Source organism: Drosophila pseudoobscura, chromosome 3 (genome assembly GCF_009870125.1).
Source record: "Drosophila pseudoobscura strain MV-25-SWS-2005 chromosome 3, UCI_Dpse_MV25, whole genome shotgun sequence".
Taxonomy (NCBI): domain Eukaryota; kingdom Metazoa; phylum Arthropoda; class Insecta; order Diptera; family Drosophilidae; genus Drosophila; species Drosophila pseudoobscura.
Genome location: NC_046680.1, coordinates 8,249,493 through 8,269,510, shown reverse-complemented (window position 1 = coordinate 8,269,510; position 20,018 = coordinate 8,249,493). Strand labels below are relative to the sequence as shown.

The window sequence follows — 20,018 nt, the reverse complement described above, 5'->3', positions numbered from 1 at the left end:
CTTGGGCAATCCCCCAGCGGCCTGTTTGATTTGTCTTTTGATGTGATTGGATTTGATGTGATTTCTTGTCTCAATTTATGCTCGTCCGAATGGAATTTGCATAATTTATGGATGGAAATAGAATGGGAGGAGAGCCGAGGAGCGAAGAGGAGCGAAGGGGAGAGGAGAGCGTGCTGGTCTAATTGCAATTAACACGTGGCGACAGGCAGAGTCGAGCCATCATCGTTATCGCCATCATCGTCATCGGGGCAGTTAACAGTTAACAGCCGACAGTCGGCAGTCAAACTCCCATTTCGTATTCAATTGAAATCCAGCAACAAACATCAACATCACCGTAACCCCGACTCCCAGCTTCGTTCCACTTGTCGACAGTTTGGAGAGAAAAATCAATAACAAGCATGTGGAAATTGTATTTAATTGACAGTTAAATGCTTTTCAACTTGCCATGGAAATCGATTGGGCCTGGCCCGACCAAGGGGAGCCGGGAAGATGGCTTGGGGTTGGCCTGAGTTGGGTTTCGGATGGGTTTTAGGGAGGGGGTATCACTGGGCGGAGGGTGTGCGTAACGGGCAATTAGCGGGGGAAAAGTTTTTAAGGGAAATTAATAGGCAGAAACAAATTGTACTTGTCAAGGGGGAGGGACGGACTCCAAACGATGGGGAGGATCCCTGAATAATGGAGGAAAATTCAATTCGCACGAATATACTCGTACTCAACAAAAAAAGAGACATATGTAAATATGAGTTTTAATAGAAGTTTCAGTAGTTTTCTCCAAGGATAGATATCGTATTCAGATACGATATTCTACAATTATCTTTCGTTTCTTGTGTTTCCATTCGGAAAATTCATCTGGTATAAATTGCTAGCAATTTGCTGAGAGTGAGATCCGTCCTACTTGTTTCACCTAATTGGTCAAACTGTCCCCCACTTGTACTTTCCGACAACGAACGAAAATTATATATAATTTGCAAAACAAATCAATTCCTTAAAATTTCCATCGGCTATTCGGATCCTATCCTATCCCGTCGTTGCATGTCGAACCCCTTGCATGGCCTGTCATCAGTTGCTCGTGTGGTTTGTTCTTGTTGTGGCAAAACGCTTAAGCAAATAGCATTAAATAAAAGGTTAATAAATAGCACAAAGGCAACGGTTGCACCGACAGAGAAAGAGAGAGAGCGAGCATCAACAGCGAGAGTGAAAGAGAGAGGGCGAGAGACAGACACAATATGGCCGACGCTGACAGCCGCACATGTGTGTGATGTGTAAACAGTGCGAGTGTGTGTAAGCAGTTTGTAACGCCTGCTTACTTATGCATGATAAAGACTGACGTGACGGGGCTGACGGTCCTTTCAATTCGATTCGGCGAGGACTCCGGCCCCATGCAAATGTCAATTGTCGGTTCCGTTGTTGATTTAAGCTTATTTAGTACAAACAATCCACTAATTACGGCTTGTTAAATTGCAGCCATTGAAATGACCGTTTAAACCATTCAATTTCAATTTCACTGTACCGCATGTCCATGTCTTTCGGATTGGGACTGGATTGGGGAAATATGTACATATGTTGATTTATTATCGATAAAGTCCCCGCCGATGACCATTGCACATCGCTGGCTGGACAGGCCCCCATCTTCTGATCGTGTGGATCGGATCGTGGAACTCTTGTGGCTTGTGGATGGTAAATGCTGGATGGTGGACTGTGGATCGGAGCTATGAAGCTTTCACCCAACCAATTGCCGTAACGCCTACGATCTCTGATCCGTTGGCTATCATCGATAGGAGATCTGCTCGGTTCGGGAACGAAAAATCGACGCCTCTGCAATTTGTTGTACACGAAATGCAATTTGCTTAAAATTTATCGCAATTTAATCATCAACATGGAATATGCCCATGCCCCTGAGAGGCAGAGAGCGAGCGAGAGAGCGAGAGAGTGCAACAAAACTATTAACGCCAAACGATCGCGATGCCAAGACGGCGGAGATCTCCGTCTTCCTCCTGATCTTGCTCTTTCCACCTGCTCCCACCAGACGCCGCGGGGCATTCGCGATGGAAAATGTTTTCATTCATCGCAGCCCGACGGTCCAGCGCTAAAGGAGTCGACCATCAGATGCCCAGTAAGTTTAGGGAACGCTTAAAAAAAGGCCTTAATTCTGTTGCAATTGGTTTTCAATGAAATGAAAAGAATTAACTTTGATTGGAATATATGTAAATGGATTAATCTTATTTAATCGTTCATTTGCATGAAATATTCAGGTCTTTTTTCTCCTTTACTCCCCAAAGTACCCTGCAATTGCAAGGTATGAGAGAAGCTAAAGGTCAGGAGACCTGGCTGGCACAGCCAGGAAGAAGCAGCAGCCACCTCAGAGAAGTCGCAGGAGGAGGTGACGGGGCAGACTTGCTTGCAACACAAGCCATTATGGCGGGAAATTTGCATTTTTGCCACATTTAACGGTTTTGTTTTTTGGCTCGGGAAGATCACGGGGAGGGGAGCACCGCTTCATTGCATTCAAAATTGATTTGTTTTGTTCATGACGAACCCATTTCAGAGGGGTTCGTGGCTACACAAGGCACAGGGGCGGGTGGTGGGGGGAGGGGAGTAGAAGAAAGTGCAAGATGACTTGTGGCACTGTTTAACCTCGGGACGAAATGCCAGTGATGAAAGCGACTCTTAAAGCGGATAAAGGACAGCACAAAATGGCCACCAAGCAAACGTAACGGTAAAGTGTAAAGGCAGAAACGCAACTGTACCAAAAGAACATTTCATCTGCCGCCAAAGGACATTGACACATTCAAATCGATCAAACTTTTTCATCTACCAGAAGCAGAAGCAGAACCAGAACCGGAGCCCAAAACTCATTTAACTTTTGTTTTGTGACCGGCAAGTGTCAACTGGGATACAATCGACCAAAAAAAGTACACATTTCTATTGATATTTGCACAAAATGACAGTTTTGATTGCAAGTGACAGTTCCACGCGACAGTGACAGCATTGGGAATGACAGAGGGACTGATAGACAGAGAATTTATCGGAATTGAATTGAGTAAAAGTATTTATTCTAGAAAGACAATTACAGAATGGTTGTGGAGAATAGGAACGAGTTCGGAATTCGGGAACATATTTTCTTATTCAAAGCTATTGAATCCCTAGAGAAGGAGAGATTACAATACTCCTTTAATCCTAACTGCCTTTCAACCCGGACAACCTTCGCTAATGAGCTACCAAGCAAAGAGGAGCACTGTAAACTTATTTTCCCATCAATTTCGCCCCAAACAAGCACACACGAGGAGACATCCACATGGCTGCATTATAATAAACATCATGTCAGGCCAAGAGGTCAAAACCGAAAGGAAAGTCCTACACAATATTCACACAGACTCCACATGAGGCTCTCCCCATCATCGATACGGATTCCGAATCCAATTCCAACTTCCCCGATTCCAGTGCCAATGCCATTCGCCAACCCGAAGGCAGCCCAACAAAAGTGGCTTAAATCAACTACTGACAATGCTAACGAAGCAGTCAGCAAACAACAAACAAACTGCGACACCTCTCTTGGTAGAGGAGGAGGAGAAGGAGACTGGGATGAGGATGAGGATGGAGCTGAGGCTGAAGCTGGATCTGAGGAGGAGGAGTAACCAGGAGTCGGCACCTGGAATTGAGTGCAAAATATGGCGCAGAACAAGCAGAGCTGAGAGGAGGCGGAGACAGAGGAACCCCTTATGTCTGGTCTGGAACCATGTTACTTAGCGTCTTGGAGCAGTTGGCGCGTCATGTAGCCAATTAAAAAAAGCGAAAAAACGACAAGCGAGAGGAGCAGAGGAGCACGGAGAATGCTGGCTGAGATTCGACAATGGTGGAGCTGGAGGTGCGGCCCCTGCCAGTCCTGTCCTGTCCCGGTCCTGTCCTGGTCACGATTGGGAGGCAGTAACTGGCAACAGAAATCTAAGCGAGGCAATCAAATTAGGCAAGAAACAAACCAGGCTTCCTTCTCCTGCAACGACCTACAACGAGCAACGAGCAGGAGGCGGGCTGCGGGCTGGGGATGGGACTTGGGGACTTGGACTGGGGTTTGGGATTGGTATTGGTATTGGTATTGGGGTTGAGGGTGGACAACCTTAATTGCATCTTTAATGTGGACGGGAGTACACAGATATGCTAATAAAGGTCAGCGGATATGCGAGCATGCTGCGCTCTCGCATCGCGATAGCAGAGTGTCGACGTACGTACCGTTAAGCAAATTTCATGCCTGATTTCTGTTTTGGCCCGGCTCAAACGGCAGCGGCGGGGACATTGCAACATGACACCTCGACATGACAGCAAAATGAGCTTCTGTTGCCCGACTCCTTTTTGAGATCTCACCAGCAGCAGCAGCATCGGCAGCATCAGCAGCAGCAGAAGTATTGGTAGTGGCACAACGGCAGCGGCTGTGAGTGACAACTGCAACGGCGTTGCTTTCAAATATATTTAACACCAGCCTCAGAGTCAACGTGCGGCTGCAGATTGGAGGCCCAGAGCCAGTCACAGTTCCACAGTTCCACGGCTCCACCGATCCATGCTTCAATCCACGCACCAAATGCATGCGAAATCGAACACTTTTCACACTCTCACAAAAAGATACACACGCGCCATGGAACGGGACAGTGATGACGCCCAAAAGAGGAGACTCTGGAGTGATTTCGATCTAAAAAAAATATTTCCTCTCCAAAGGGAAGACTGCTTTTCAAAGCCAGACTAGGCACTCGCTTCTGCCACTTTAAGTTTCTATTAATCTAGTCTATTTTATTTTAAAATCGGGCTAGTGTTCCCTTTCGTGGAGGCTTCACTGTAGCCTGTGCGTTCGACTCGACCAATGCCCGTTTGGCATTCATTTATTCGCTCTGTTGCCAATTTACAAAATACAATTTTCAGTTGGCTGTTTTCGCTGCGCTGCTGTTTTTGTGTTTCTGTTTCTGTTTGATTTCGATTTGGGTTTTTTGGATTTTTGTCAAACGTAGAGCCGCCGCCTTAATTGATTTTGGCACTTTAACGAGGCGCAAAGTAAACGCACTCGAAGGAAAAACCAATTGACAGCTTTAGGCCTGGCTATCGGCGTGTTAATTGATCGCCAAATGGCAGTGGAATTGAAATTGTAATTGTGCGGAGTAATCGGAAGGTGTGTGGATTATCATCTGGTTGGAGGTCGCTTACAACGGATCCAAAAACGATCTTTTTTTTCCACTGAAAACATGCCCAAAACACCCGAACCACGAATACAAACCGAGACAGTTCTTGTAATTCTTTTATTTCTTTTCTTTATTTGTTGTTCATAAATCATGCATTTTGTCGGTTTGCATTTAATTTAGTTGCCGGTTTGGGATCGTTTAGCTTTCAATTATTTTACCATAAATATTTCGTAATCGTTCTTCACCACCAATTCTATATATATATATATATATATATATATATTTCGATTCATATTTGTATATATAAGTATATGTATGTACACCATTGAAATTTGGCCATCTCTATGGGGAAGGAAGGGGAGGGGATGGGCGGCCATAACCACATATGTATCATATCTGTCCCTTGCCGTATCCGTAATTACACATATATATGTATTTGAATGAACTTTTCATGCTTCTAGTAGATGGTTAGATAGAATATTACTTATATAATTTGTTGACTTTATTATTTGATAGCTTATGCAAGAAACAGGTTAAAATCTCATGCCGTTTGTTATTATTGGATCGTTAGGTCCATCCATCGATCTCTAGGTTTATCATTTCATCATAATTTATATTCTTTATTCATTGTGCTTCGTTTTATTTTTTACAGTGTAGCAAGTTGTTTGATTAATTATTATTTATTAATTATACATATGTATATAATTTGTTATTTTTATGTTTTAATTTTTATTTTTGGTTTGTGTTTGCTTACTTAATTACCACAACAAGCGTTTCCAGTTTTCTTATTTGATTTACTAACAATAAATACAGGTATATACTATATATATACTTTATTAGGGAATTGGCTCAACTGCAGTGTGGACTGAATTCCATCGCCATCCAGGGTGATGTGGCATGTGGCATGTGGTGTGTGGGATGTGAAATGAAATGATACGTTGGATACGATTGGAATGCAACTGAAATTAAAATCGGAACAAAATATTAATAAAACTTAAAGTAGAGAAAGCGGAGGACTAAGGATGGATCGAAAATGAAAAGTCAAATCTCAAAAGAACCTTAAATATGGGAAAACAGAAATGAAATCCGCTGATGGAATCGTTGGGCCAATTGCAAAGAGTCAAAGAGTTCTATACAGAGAGAGAGGATATATGCATATTAAGCTATTAATACTCGATTGGTAGATTTCACATATCAGTTAGTTATAGAGCATTATCGATAGAGAGCGTTTGGGTGTGGGATTTGGGATGTGTGTGGAGTCTCTACAATATGTATATTGTATGGGTTGTATCCTCTAGAATCTAGATGTTTCTTTTCTGCTGCATTCGCTGTAAACAATTTCACATTTAGCTATGAATTAGTTCAAAATACAAATACGCAAAATGGCTGTATCGATATACATATATGTCTATATAATAAATATATATTTTAAGTACGTTTGCTTTTCTTTTTTCTTTGTTTTTTTTTTTTTGGTTTTCTGTAGGTCTTCATGCAAAAGAAGAAGTTAAAAACTGTTAAGTACATATAAAAAATATGATTGTTGTTATTACTATTGTTGTTAATTAATAACTATTTACAATTATTGTAGGCTACCAGACATAAATAAGTTTAAAAAACTCTTACAAAGTCGAAAGCTATGATTTCATTGATTTCTTCTCGAAGTGCTTCCCGATAATGGATGATCCAACAATGAGAAATACAAATAGAAAGTCGTAATTGTTTTTATGTAGATATTAGACAGTCACATAAGTCGTATATACACTCAGCTATACATACATATATCTATATATATATGTTTATATATCTATACATTCATATGTGGTTAACTATTCCTCTAAATGTTCAAAGGTAAGATAGAGTTTTCGTGTTCGTGTTTTTACCCGTAGTTGCAGTTGCAAATGTGTCAAATCATAGAAGTTTTACGCATCACAATCGGTTTATATTCAATTCAATTATTCAATGGTATTTATGGGGGGGGAAGAGAACGAGCAGGGAAATGGAGAATGGAATGGGATCGGATAATGATATCTGGGGGAAAAGAGATTATCAATTACAACACGCTCAAGACAAGTCCAAGTCCAAGGTACGTGACAGCATGGAACATTCCTCTCACAATACTCCTCCTCTCCTCGTATTTGGAGGGATTCGAGTGCTGAAACTGAAAATGGGACCACAATGAAGGTGCCGTGCCGTGCCGTGTGCCTTTCTGTCTCTCGGGATCTGGGATGAAGGTTTGTTGGTTGGTGTCATTAGAGTTTCGCATTTGTTTGAAGTTTGCAATTTGTTTTCCATTTTATTATCGCTCTTGCTTACGCTCTTACCGCTCTACAAGTTACAATCTAGGAAAGTACATCTCTACGTAATTATAGTTTAAATGATTTTGTTTTTTTTTTTGTATGTTTTCGTTTTGGATTTTAAAATATTATAGTTATTGTTATCATTAGTGTGTTTATATTATAACATATTATCATCATATTATTATTATTATTATGTTTATGTTGGGTTTGTTGTTGTTGTTGTTGCAATTAAAAGTATTACCTTGTATAAAAAATAATAATAATAATCGCATACAATAATAGTGTTTTCTTATGCTCTTCAACACAACTCCCTCTCTCATCTCTATCGATCCTCTGCTCTCCCCTCTACAGTGGCGATCCTTAGTTAAAATAACTAAATGTAGTTGAACGTGGGTTTTCTCTGATCTCCTTTTCACTTATCTTCTTTTAGGCTACAGGATAAGTTAATTTAATTTACGTACATTGAAAAATGTGTTTTCTTTTCTTCTGGTTTTACTCCCGGTAGGGGGCTGCCGCGACTGCCCACCAGGCTCCAACCCATTCGCAGGGTCGGAGGCCGGGGTGGGGCCCCATCGAACAGCAGCCCGGATAAAGCGCGTGATTCTGAAACGGCGTTAGCCTGAGAGGCGGCGGCCTCTCCATCGTTCGTACAACTATTCGTATCGTATCACTAAATATATAGTTTCATAATTACTATTATAAATCTTGCTGCTGCTACTTTTGTTTTTTGTGTGTTTTGTGGGTGGTGGTGTGTGTTTTACAATCGAATATTTACAGTTTGCTATTTAACACATGAGTTGTTTGCAGAGTTGTTGCCTGGAGCAGGGGCGGGGGTGTCTAGGGAAATCTCCAGCCTCGCAGAAAGAGCCAAGTTCTCGATTCGTGCTTCTCATATGCTTGTGCATATACATCATACACATACACATATACATATACATATATATATCGTTTTTATTTGTGTAATTCTAAATATGGTTTAGGGTTAGGCGATCTTGAAAAATAAGACCTAAATCGTTATACACACACATGTCTCTCTCTATATATATACGTCTATATATATATATAAATAAAATCAAATTAAGCAAACTTTGTTATTGGTGGCTTTCGTTTATACACTCTCTTCTTCCCCTTCTGCTTGGCCCTTTCCCCTTTGGCTTTGGAGAGCTTCCCGCCTAGCTATGTTACAGAATTTGGAATAAGTTCCATCTGATTATCGTTTAGGGTTCTAATCAATTTTTCAAGGCTGGCGGCATGTGTGTGCGCGGGTTGTATGCATATGAAATTCTACATTTAAACTACAGTATGTGTATATAGGGCGTAGTAGTAGCATTTAGCCCAGATGCGACGCCGGCTGGCCTAGATTGACCAGACAGAGGGCACAGCAGCAGGACGGCTGCAGGAGCTGGCCCAGGGCCACCATCAGCGGACTCTGGGCCGCGCCCATCGGCGTCAGCAGGAACTCGGTCTGCTCCTGGGCCTGGGCCAGACCCAGTCCCATTCCCATTCCCAGTCCCAGCGAGGTGCCGCCGGGCAGATTGACGGAGAAAACATTTTGCATTAGATGTTAGCTGCTGCTGTCCGCGTCTCATCTGTTGATGGTGGATGTGACTCCGGCTCCCCCGGCTCCGGACACGTTAACATTGCTCGATGTAGTCACGGTCACACCGCCACCGACGCCTCCAGCACCGCTCCCACCTCCTCCGCCGCCGCCTGTACCACTCCCATTGTTGTTATTGTTGTTGCTGGTGGGCATCACCACTCCGCCATTGTTGGCACTGACCATCACCTGCTCCACGGTGAGGCTCTTGCCCACATCCTTGGCGCTGAGCAGAGCTCCGTCCGACGAGCCCACATTGTTCGTATTGGTGGTAACCAGTTGTCTGATGGTGGCAGGTGCTCCACCAGCACCGCCACCGGCCGAGCTGTTGACGGTGGTGCCCAGGGGCAGGGTTCTCGTGATGATCGACGAGTTGACGCGGCCGCGCAGCACCTGCTGCAGTCCGCCCGGCCCCAGCTGCATCTGCATCTGGCCGCTGTTGTTCTTCTGCAGCGGCTTCACATTGAGCAGGCTGGTGTAGAGGACTCGCTTGTCGCCCTGCTGCACCTGCTGGGCGTTGGCCGCGGCCACCGTCTTGAGCTTCTGGTGGTGTACCTGCTGCTGCTGGGCTTTGTTTAGCACCACCGTGGTGGCGCCCACCTGTTGGGGTGCCTGGCTGGCCAGCGCCTCGCCCGTGCTGCTCACAAAGTTCAGCTTGAGATTGGAGTTGGTGAGCTCCTTGTAGTGCAGCTTCTGGCCACCGGCATTGCTGGCCGCCACCGCCGCAGCCGCCGCCTGCAGTTCGCTGGCCGTGAAGTTGGTGAAGTTGCCGCCGCCGCCACTGTTGCTGCTGGTGAGGAAGATCTTGTTGGCCTGCTGGGGCGCCGCCTGTGAGCTGATGATGGCCGTCGCCGGCTGCAAGCTGTAGTTGTGGTTGGCCACTATCGCAGCCGCCGAGTTGGGCTTCAGCTGCTGCTGCTGCTGGGACTGGCCAGTGTGCTGCCCAGACTGCTGCTGTTGTTGCTGCGGCGGCTGCTGAAGATTGAGATCCGAGACGAGCAGGGGGAATGGCGACATCTTGATCACCTTGCTGAGCTTCTGCAACTGCTGATGCTGGTGGTGCTGCTGTTGCAGGGACTCGCCAGTGTCCATCTGGTCGCCGCTGTTGATCGTCGTCGTGGCCGTCACCAGATCATCCTCGTGCTGCACCAACTGTTGCAGCTGTTGCTTGGTCAGCTGGATCTGCTGCTGCGCCTGCTGCTGAATCTGCTGCCCTCCTCCCGGATGCTGGCCAATCACCTTCCTCTGCGAGAACTTCCGATTCAGCAGCAGCTTGTTGATGTCTGAAAGGCCAAGGAATGCAAAAGGAAATTAAATTTCAGTTCAAATCGATGGCTTTTTGTGTGGGAGCAGAGTCAAAGGACAACCAAAGCAATCATGCAATCTATGAGATATGAGACATGAAACGAAAATCACAGCCACTTACAGAAAAACTCATTTAGATCCGGATAACCTATAGATAACCCCCGCCATCGAATCTAGCCTATCAGATGGGACCTCAACCTGAAGAGAATTCCACTGAGAAATGAGAACCGAGGAACAAATAACAAAAGCTGCGGAGACGGCTCGATTGCCAATCCAACGATCGTTACAGTAGCTTCTTGCAATACGAAACATTCGGCAAACGATGAGGATTACGTTGATTTGCTGCCCAAATACCCCATGAGCGAACGGAAACAATCGAAGCATCCACGAATGCGAACTAGTCAATGTCTTTCACAACCCACAAACAAGAACAACAATTCACAGAGATTTCTTGCAAAGGCTTGAGGTTAAGGTTATCTTTGCCCTCCAATATACCTCCGATATCAAGAACCAAAGAAAACGGATCTCAGAGCGGTTGCGAATCGAATCAAATCAAAAACATCAGCTAAATCTTGAAAGCTAGATGCTAGATGCTCGATCCTTGATTTCTGATTTCTGACACATAACCTACGAAAGAGAATACATTATATTCGATCCACACCAGAATGGTGGCTCACCTGTGTTCTCGGGCCCGTTGAGCTGTCGCTTCTGGGTGCCACGGCTAGTCCAGAGTATCTTGTTGCCCACCGCCGCTGGCGAGGTGTCGGCCGTCGTCGAGAGCACCGCCGTGGTGGCCACCGCCGTGTTCGTTCCGCTCACCTGGCGCCACACAATCGGCTGCTGCTGCACCAGCTGCTGTTGCGAATGCTGCTGGACGACATTGTTGCGGGTGGGCGTCGTGACGATCAGCGGCGTTGTGGTGGTACCCTGCTGCTGCTGCTGCTGATGGTGGTGCTGTTGCTGCATCCCGGCTATGCTGTGCACGGCCAGCTGCTGGCCACTGGCCGTGTTGATGATGTTCACACTGGACCCGGAGCCGGCGCCACCCGCGGAGCAGTTGTCGTCGCTCTGCAGCTTTACATTGGACAAAGTGATCACGGTATTGGGTCCAATCGATGTGGTGGTGGCTCCTCCGCCGGAGCCACTTGACTTCTGTATGGCGTAGGTGACCTTCTGGGCGGCAGCCGCTGCTGCTGCCGTGATGATCTCGCCGCTGCCGGTGGTATAGATCATGTGATTGCCAGCGGCGCCAGCGCCGGCTGCATTGAGGGGTGTCAAGGAGCGCGAGGAGGTGACGATGCTCTGTGTGGTGATCACCGGCGAGCCGATCCCGTCCCGCTGCATCTGGAAGAGCAACTGCTGGGTGGGCTGTTGCTGCTGCTGTTGCACTTGCACTTGCTGGGGCGTGCCCTGGCGCTGCTGAACGGTCACGTTGCGGAGCTGGGCCTGCGCCAACTGGTGCTGCAGCTGCTGTTGGGCGGATAGTGTGGGCAGGGGACTGCTTCCCGTGTGCGGTGTGATCGTCACAATGTCCCCGACGGCCGCTCCTCCTCCGTATTCCGTCCTGGCAATGATCTGCGGACTGGCATTGGCGAACTGGTTGAGCAACTGCGTCACCTGCTGGGGCGCTGTCTGTGCCTGGACCTGCGCCTGTGTCTGCGATTGAAGCTGGAGCTGCTGCGTCTGCGACTGTATTTGCGCCATCTGCGGCTTCTGGGGTATTATCTGGGCGGGTATGTTGATGATCTGCGGCGTGGGAGTCGCCAAAATTGGCTGTGGCATCGACTGTGATTGCGGCTGCGACTGCGGCGGTGGCGGTGGCGTGGGCTGGGACTGGGCTGGGGATACCACCACCTCAGGCTGTGGTGTCTCTACCGCTGGTTCCACCTTCACAGGCTCCAAGGTGTCTGCCGTCGTCGTTGCCGCCGTTGTCGTTGTCGTTGTTGCCGGAACGGGAGCTGTCTCTGTTTCTGTCGCTGGCTGTGGCTCCTCTTTGGGCGTCACCACCTCCTGGCTGAAGAACACCTCGCGATTCTTGAGCGACTCTTGCGTGGGACAGACCGTAAACAACGAGCTGCCGACAGGGACATTCACTGGCCTCGGCTTGCGAAGTCGCCCGGCGCGCTTGGACGCCTCTCCGCCCACCTTGGGCTTCTTTTCGTCGATGCAGTCGAGGAGCTGATCGGCAATCTCGACCTCGTCCACAGCCGCCTCGCCATCGAGGATGCCGTTCCAGAAGCTGGTGGCCTGATTGAGTGCCTTCGGATCGTCCATGCCGCACTCCTGCAGAATGTTGTCCAGCATGTGCTCGTGGTTGTCGTCCTCGTCGTCGCCGAGCAGATTGTTGATGTCGTTGAGCGAGTCGCCGGCGCTCAAGTTGAACTCCAGGGCGGACCCCGAACCAGAGCCAGATCCCGAGCAGTTCGGACTCTTGCTGGTGCCTCGGGCATAGTCCTGGGCGTAGGCCGTCTGAATGAGCTGGGCATCAGAGTCCAGATCCGTGTACTTGAAGGCATTGCTCAGGAAATAAGAGCTGGTGTCGCTCTCGATTTCCTCCTGCTTTCCAAGACGATTCAGCTCCACGCTGATGGGCGTATCCTGGGTCCAGTCCACCGCATGGACACCAGAGTCGCCGCAGGGCTTGCCCTCACCATCGTTGCTATCGGAGAGCTCGTCCGTAGGCGTCTTTGGACGAAAGTGCAGCCAGTCGCGTCGGATCTCGGAGAGGAGTTCGTTGCAAATGTCCAGACGCTGACTGGAGGTGGGCGAGAGTCCGCCCAGGTAGTCCACGTCCATGTCCTCTGCCGTGGCATCTATATACAGGTCCCTGGGCTTCGAGCACGTTTGGGCGTTGCGCAGATTCTGCAACCGAATCACATCGGGCAGCTGATTCAAGCAGACGGTCTCCTCCTTCAGCTCCTGCGGGTATCCGTATACCCTCTGCTCCCGCTGCTGCAGCTGCTGCTGTTGCTGATGCTGCTGCTGCGCCTCCAGCTCCTTCTTGACAGCCGTGTGACGGATGATGCTGCTCAGCTGGGCGAGATTGACATCGTCCTCGGCCTCGTCGTCCATCAGTTCGGGATCGGGGCTGGCCTGGAGTACAGTCGCAGCCACCGTTGCGGTGCGGATGATGCTCAGCGGCTCATTGGAGTCGTCGGCATCGATTAGCTCCCGCTTTATCGTCTTGGCCACATCCTCCATGGAAGGTCCGAGCATGGATATTCCAGCTGCTGATGATGCTGCTTCCGCTGCAGCGGCTGCTTCAACGGCTCGTGCTGCTGCCGCTGCCGCTGACGTGGAGGCCACCGGCTGCTCCTCTCGCCCAACGTCCTCGTTCCCCTCTGCCTCCAGCTTTATCACATTGATTTCTTCGCTTATGCTAACGTCCTTATTCATATTACTACTACTACTACTGCTATTGTTGTTGTTGTTGTTGTTTTTGTTGTTGTTGTTGATGTTGTTCAACACGGTGTTGTTGTTGTTGTTGGAACGGTGGTGGTGCTGATTATTGGCTCGAGGAGGAGCAGGCTGCTGGAGCTCCTCTGCAGCACTGCTCTTCTCCTCTTGCGGAGCCAGATTCTCGCAAACTTCCATCGCCTCCTCCTGCTTGAGTTTCTGTCCCAAGGCCAGCACCAGACGCTGCAGATACGCCCGGGGCAAAGGACACAACGGAGCAGTGAAAGGACCTTCCTCCCCACCTGCTGCTGGCTCTCCACCAGTTCCTCCAGTGGCTGCTGCATCCGACGACCTCTTCAGTCGCTTGGCCGCATTGAGCTCTCGCATCTGCTGCTTCTTGTGCCGCAGGCGACGCCGTTTCAGGCGCATGTCGTGCGAGCTCTGGGACAACGTTACCGCCGAACTATAGAAACTCAGCCGTGAGACATTCTCGTCATCGGTAACCAGGTCATCTTCCTCCCCGTCCAGATCGAGCACCTCCGCGTCAACCTCTTTGTCTAGCGGGAGGGGCAGCAATGAATCACCCGCCGATCCGCCGGCAATGGGCTTATCCACCGAATGACTGGTGGGCTCCGATTTGACAATGGCGTCGGGCGGCAGCGACGTCGCATCAACGCTGTCAATGTGTTTGGATGTGGGCACAACAAGGTCCACAACAGTCGGCGGGGAGCAGGGCTTGGCCAGCGGCAGCAGCTCCGGCTTCGATAGTTGGTTGTTTCTCCTTTGCGCGTTGTTGCTCTTGACGACACTCTCCATGACCGTGTAGTCCAACTGCGACCAGACATCGTCAAAGTTCGTTGTGGCCCGATCGAGCAGGATCCTTCCGCCACGGCCCACACGACGTCGGGCGAAGCCAATGCAACGCGGGCTGCAAGATTGATTAAGCCCGATTTATGCTTGAGTATTGGAGGGGGCCGTTTAGCTAACACCAACAACAACAAACCTGGGATAGTTGATGGAGGTCAGCGTGTAGCGATATTTGGGATCCGAATATGGTCCCGTCGATCTGCTCGTTTCCGTCTCCTCATCCGCCGAGTCATAGGGCCAGCGTCCATTTCGGTGCCGTGTCTGGAAATACAAAGCCACCATTAATATCGCCTTTCCTTCCTCTGCACACCGTGGACAGGGGACTCGCGAGACACTTACGGGCAGGTAAATACAGCTCGGCTTCCGTCTAAATGCAAACGGCGCCTCATCCTCGCTCTCGGAGCCCAGTTGGTTGCCGTTGAGGCCACCGTTTAGGTAGTCATCATCCTCGCTGTCCAGAATCGAATCGTTTGCCGCCGGCGAGGCACTCTGCTGCCTGCTGAGGTTGTGCAGATGGTGGGGCAAATGGTGGGCAGGCGATGCTCCAGATCCTGACGACTGTCCGGGCAAATACTGTTGAGTCTGCTGCTGCTGTTGTTGTTGTTGCAGTTGTTGGTGCTGGTTCTGCTGCTTGTCGCGGGGAAGTTTGTGTTTGCGCTTCTTGTAGGGACGCTTCTCCTTGCGACTGCTGCTGCCGTTGCCGTTGCCGTTGCCGCTGCCAGAGTGGATGGTGTCTAAAGATGAGGAATGGAATACGAATTAGTTATTACTCCAGTGGCAAATGCCGGCATCCTTCTTTTCTTACCCATTGTCGACGTGTTCAGGTACTGCGACGGCGAGGCATACACATTCGTGTTGCCCGCTGCTCCGCCACTTGCCAGCAGACCCGGGGGCAGGGCAGCCAGAATGGCGCCAGCCGTTCCAACCGCCGCCGCCGCCCCTTGTGAGTATTGATTCGTATACAATGAATTATACGCGGGTCTGTAAGCGAAACAAAATAAGGAAGCGGATCAGTGATCAGTGCACTCAATGCCTGGGACGTTCTCTTTTGTTTAGAGCTCACCTCGTGCTCTTGTATTGAGCATTCAGCTCGGAGTAGACAGCACCGTTGAAGTCGCGCAACTCGACGCGCTTCTCAAAGATATTCACCGTCGTCTTGAGTTGTTCGCGCTTCGTCTCCTCGCGTCGCCGCACCATCTCCAGTATAGTTGTGGCACGCTGCAGGTCGCGTCTGTATTGATTTGGAAAAAACAATCAATTAATGCGAGCAATAAATGGAAATATCTCATGCGATATGCCGGCCAATCGGCACAATCTATGATGTGGGATCAGAGGGCTGATGCCAATTTGCCAGCATTATTTACACTGTATTTTGCAACCGACTTCATGTGTGTGATTCCCTCAATTCTTACCGCAGCTTGAGCATCTTCTCGTAGGAGGCCTCGTCGTTCTTGCGATTCTTGCGCGTTTGCATTTTCTCGGTGCGCCGACGAAAGGCCAAATACGGATTGTTGGAGCTGGCACCAGGACGACTCTCTGTCTTCACAGTGAGTATCAGCGGATGTTGCTATGAGGGAGACAACAGAAAGTGAGAATAAGCTACGGGAGTCCCATCAAATCAAGTCAAATCGAATGCCTACCATCTTGAGGCGCTTGTTGAGCCAGTAATCGTAGAGGGATATGCTCGTCTCGTCATCCTGATTGAGCAGAGACTTGGCCTCGTTGAGGGTGACGACCGTTTGACCCGAGCTCTTCTCCAGCAAATCCATCAATTGTTCAAACTTCAGCTCCGTCAGCTCCAGGCGCTCCTGCTGGCTAAGCCATTCCATGTCCGCTTTGTCCATGTCATAGTCGGGCACCTCAGTGTCCAGGCCAAGAGCTGTAGGAGAGGATTATTAGAGGATTAGTATTCGGCAGATTATGGGCATCGAATGAGCACAACACTCACGTTGCATGTGAATCATCTGGCGAGGCATCTTGTAGTCCGGCGGATAGTAGGTATCGTAGAAGGGCTGGTCCGTCTGCAGTACCTCGGGTGTGGGGATGATGAGGCCCGTGCAGATTGCCCGCTGCAGATGATGTTCCTGTTTTTAAGGAGACACGAAAGCAGTGATTAGAAGATGTAGATCTCGCTTCTCAGAGGGGGATAACACTTACCGATTCTTCCTCCTTCTCCATGCCACTGGGCATTTGGGGCACGGCACGATTTATGGCTGAATACTCGGGCAGATCGGGCAGCTCCTCGGCCAAGTAGATGGGCATCTGCTTGGACGGATCCAGATGGCGTGCTCGGAACGATAGCTTCGACATTTTGACTTCCTTTTTGTTTGTTTTGTATGTGCGTGGTGTATATGGATTATGTGGAACGTTTTAGCTGTTGCTGTTTTGTATATTTCTTATATGTGTTGTTTTTTGTTTTTGTTTTTGTTTTATGGTTGGTTAAGTGGAATTGGCTGCTTAAGTTGCTATGGATGCTGGTGCTGCTTCGGGAGCTGCTAACCTACTGCTGACGGCTGCACCGGCCACCGGCGTCGATGGATTTGTGCTGCTGCTGCCGCCGCTCTCAAGGATCTTACTCCGATGCGTTACCGCTGCTGCTGCTAAGCGTTTCGTTGTTGCTGTTGCTTCTGCTCTCTCTGCCAATCTGGCTATGGATGGAGGAGATATGCTGCTTATAGTAGTGGTAGTCCCAAGCGTATGCAACAGCAGGGATGAACAGGCTAGATGCAGTAAGATGATTCGGCTGACCAACAGTCGGGCCTGCTGCTCCTCCGCTGCCTCCTCCGACGACTTAGCACCGGGGCTGCGGTGGCTGTGGCTGCTGTGCCAGCTGGTTAACGCAGCCCCTGTGCCCGTTCCCTTGGCAAACGTTCTGCCACTTGTTGCAATTTGGTGTGGAGTTGTATGTAGATTTGGGTGAGGGTGTGGGTGTGGGTGTGGGTGTAGATGTGGATGTGGGTCTGGGATTGGGATCGCGGCGATGATCGCCAATGAACGCCGCTTGTGAGCAACCTTTCTTGCTATATAGGGCGTATCGTTATCGTCCTTGTCCACCTCCTCCTCCTTCTCCGTCGCCTCCGCCGCTGCCGCCGCCTCCTGCTCCGCCTCCTCCGACTGCTGTTCCTGCTGTCCGGACTCCTCGATTCGTGCAGACAGGGCCGACAGCAGCAAGATGGCCAGAGAGATTAGCTGATTGCAATTACGACGACAACGCAATGGTAGCAACAACAATGACAACGAATGCAGCAATTGTGTCGACGACATTTTTCACGTTGAAATCGAAAAAAGTATGTGAATTGGCATAATTACGTTCATCAAAATTGCACATTTCAGTTCATCATCATTTTTCTATATTGAAAATTGTTGTTTTTCCAGTTTTTGCCGTGTGCCGCTTCGTTCCGTTGTTGCTTTCTTGTTGTTCCTCTCTCTCGATCGCTCTCTCTGTCTCTTCCTTATCGTTGGATGATAAAAATCTACAAAAGCGAGGAACAACAACAGAAACTAGTAAGTAAACAACTAACAGACACACACATACACACAGTAGTAGAAACATGTACGTGGATGTGTGTGTGTGCACGTAAGGGGAGCGCGCGGGAAAAATAATCTAAACACACACACACACACTAAGGAGACGATCGCATTCGAAAACAGTTATAATATGAGGTCTGTGTCGCTTTAAAATCATAAAAACACGCACAAACCCATATACCCCTTTGTTTCAGGACTATGAATCATATCATTCTGAGTTTAATTCTTTTTTTTTGTCGCAAAATGCAAAAATTGCAAAATCATAGAAAGCCGCGTACAAAAAAAGGCGGCATAAACAAACACACACGCGGCGACAGCCTCAAACAAACGCGGCGAATTGCACGAAGCAGAAAAAACACGAAGCGCAAAACACGACGAAAAAGAAGAAAAAAGGTAGTCAACTCTTCCTCATGTGGGTTTTGTTTTTTGCAATTATTGGCCAAATTAGTGATCCGCCGCGGGGTGTATATATTTTCATATACGTTAATGAATTTTTAGCATCGTTTACCGCACTTTTCACACACCTGCAAGCGAAATTTTGTTGATAATTCGCTTGAAAAATTTACACAAATTCGTAGATTTTGCGTATAGCGTGGTTTTGCTGGAAAGCAATGGCGGCCAGAGAGCCGAAGATTGACGACGCTGCGGACTCACAGGCCGCGAATTTCGGCCAACGCCGGCGACATTTACACAGAGCGGCAATGCGGCAGTTCTTCTATTTTGTTTGCCATTTTCACACAGTTTCACATCCAGTTCTTGGTTAATAATTTAATTTAATTTTTTTTAAGAAAGTTTTTGTTTTTCATTGACTTGCACACGTAAACAGCAATGTTTTGCCGATAAAATGTTTATCGATTCAGCGCCGTTCGGTGGCAGTGTCAGCGGCGCGAAAATCCGAATCACTCCGAAACGTTTACTGGCTCCCTCTGCCGAGCTTCTTTGGCACTACATCTACCAAGATTTTTTTCACAAAACACAAAATCGATTAAATTTTTTCACACACATTTTTTTACATTTTATTTATTTTTACACGCCTCAAGCACCGTTACATACCACTCGGTACGTTGCTGGAGCAACTGCCAAAATTTCAGCAATATTCAATGAGTTTTGATGGTAAAAACGACCGAAATTGTCTTTCAGCAGCGGGACACGTTTTTACTTAGTGGCGGCCATCACGAATGAATTTTTCGGAGTCGTGCAATCGTCCAAAATATGACGAAAATATTTTGGCTTGATCAATTTGTGATCTATTTGATGAAATCGAATGCGGTTTTCGGTGGTACCTGTAGAATTTCAGCAGGGAATTAATGCATGCATTGGGATCATTGGCAGGAAGCTGCATTTGTTTTAATTATTGTTTAGACGCACATCGGCAATTCACCTCGTCATGTTATGTTAACAGCGAACTTGCCTTGTTCACGGTTGGCAATCATTCCTCGATTTTGATATTCGGTTTAATATTGCCAGCTACCTAGGACCCTCAGCCCTGAAGACATATTTTTATCCAATTGATAGATCAACTTTCTACAAGACATGATCATTTTGGGGACTCCTTTTTATTTAATTGTGTCTAAATAAGGTTTAAACAAACATGGTTACAGCATAAAACGTAAGTGTGTGTTGAATGTAACGTAAAGTGCGTATGGAATGTTACGTCTTTGTTTCTGGTCAACAGGTATCCGCTCTGAGTGTCGGCTCTTTTATACCCTATTTAATTTTATTGATTTTAAAATTCTGCTATCCAAGCTGATTTCAAATGAAATTAATGACCTTTTCTCAGATTGAATTTTTCTTGACCTATTCATGCATTTTGTTCTTTATCGTGTGTATTATCAATCCCGATACCTATTCTCAGACTGACTAATG

The 20,018-nt window shown here is 48.0% G+C and overlaps 1 protein-coding gene across 9 annotated transcripts; it reads right to left on the bottom strand.

Moving 5' to 3' along the window:
* Window positions 1-7,428: 7,428 nt before the first annotated feature.
* On the bottom strand, window positions 7,429-19,437 carry E(Pc) (Enhancer of Polycomb). Of its 9 annotated transcripts, XR_001452119.2 has the most exons (12): window positions 18,677-19,070; window positions 16,782-18,097; window positions 16,573-16,708; window positions 16,265-16,503; window positions 16,037-16,191; window positions 15,688-15,855; window positions 15,430-15,605; window positions 14,964-15,358; window positions 14,761-14,885; window positions 11,039-14,685; window positions 10,857-10,988; window positions 10,204-10,339 (listed from the first exon to the last, which is right to left on the bottom strand). XR_001452119.2 is itself a non-coding variant. In XM_033378967.1 (11 exons), exons 2-11 carry the CDS (start codon window positions 16,932-16,934, stop codon window positions 9,045-9,047), a joined length of 6,489 nt encoding a protein of 2,162 aa, XP_033234858.1. In that variant the 5' UTR covers window positions 16,935-18,097; window positions 19,206-19,437; the 3' UTR covers window positions 7,429-9,044. The 9 variants fall into 9 exon arrangements, 8 of the variants coding, with proteins under 8 accessions (XP_033234858.1, XP_033234860.1, XP_033234863.1 ...); XM_033378967.1 differs by lacking the exons at window positions 10,857-10,988; window positions 18,677-19,070 and adding an exon at window positions 19,206-19,437 and having other exon boundaries at window positions 7,429-10,339; XM_033378969.1 differs by lacking the exons at window positions 10,857-10,988; window positions 18,677-19,070 and adding an exon at window positions 19,156-19,432 and having other exon boundaries at window positions 7,429-10,339.
* Between the last annotated feature and the right edge of the window lie 581 nt (window positions 19,438-20,018).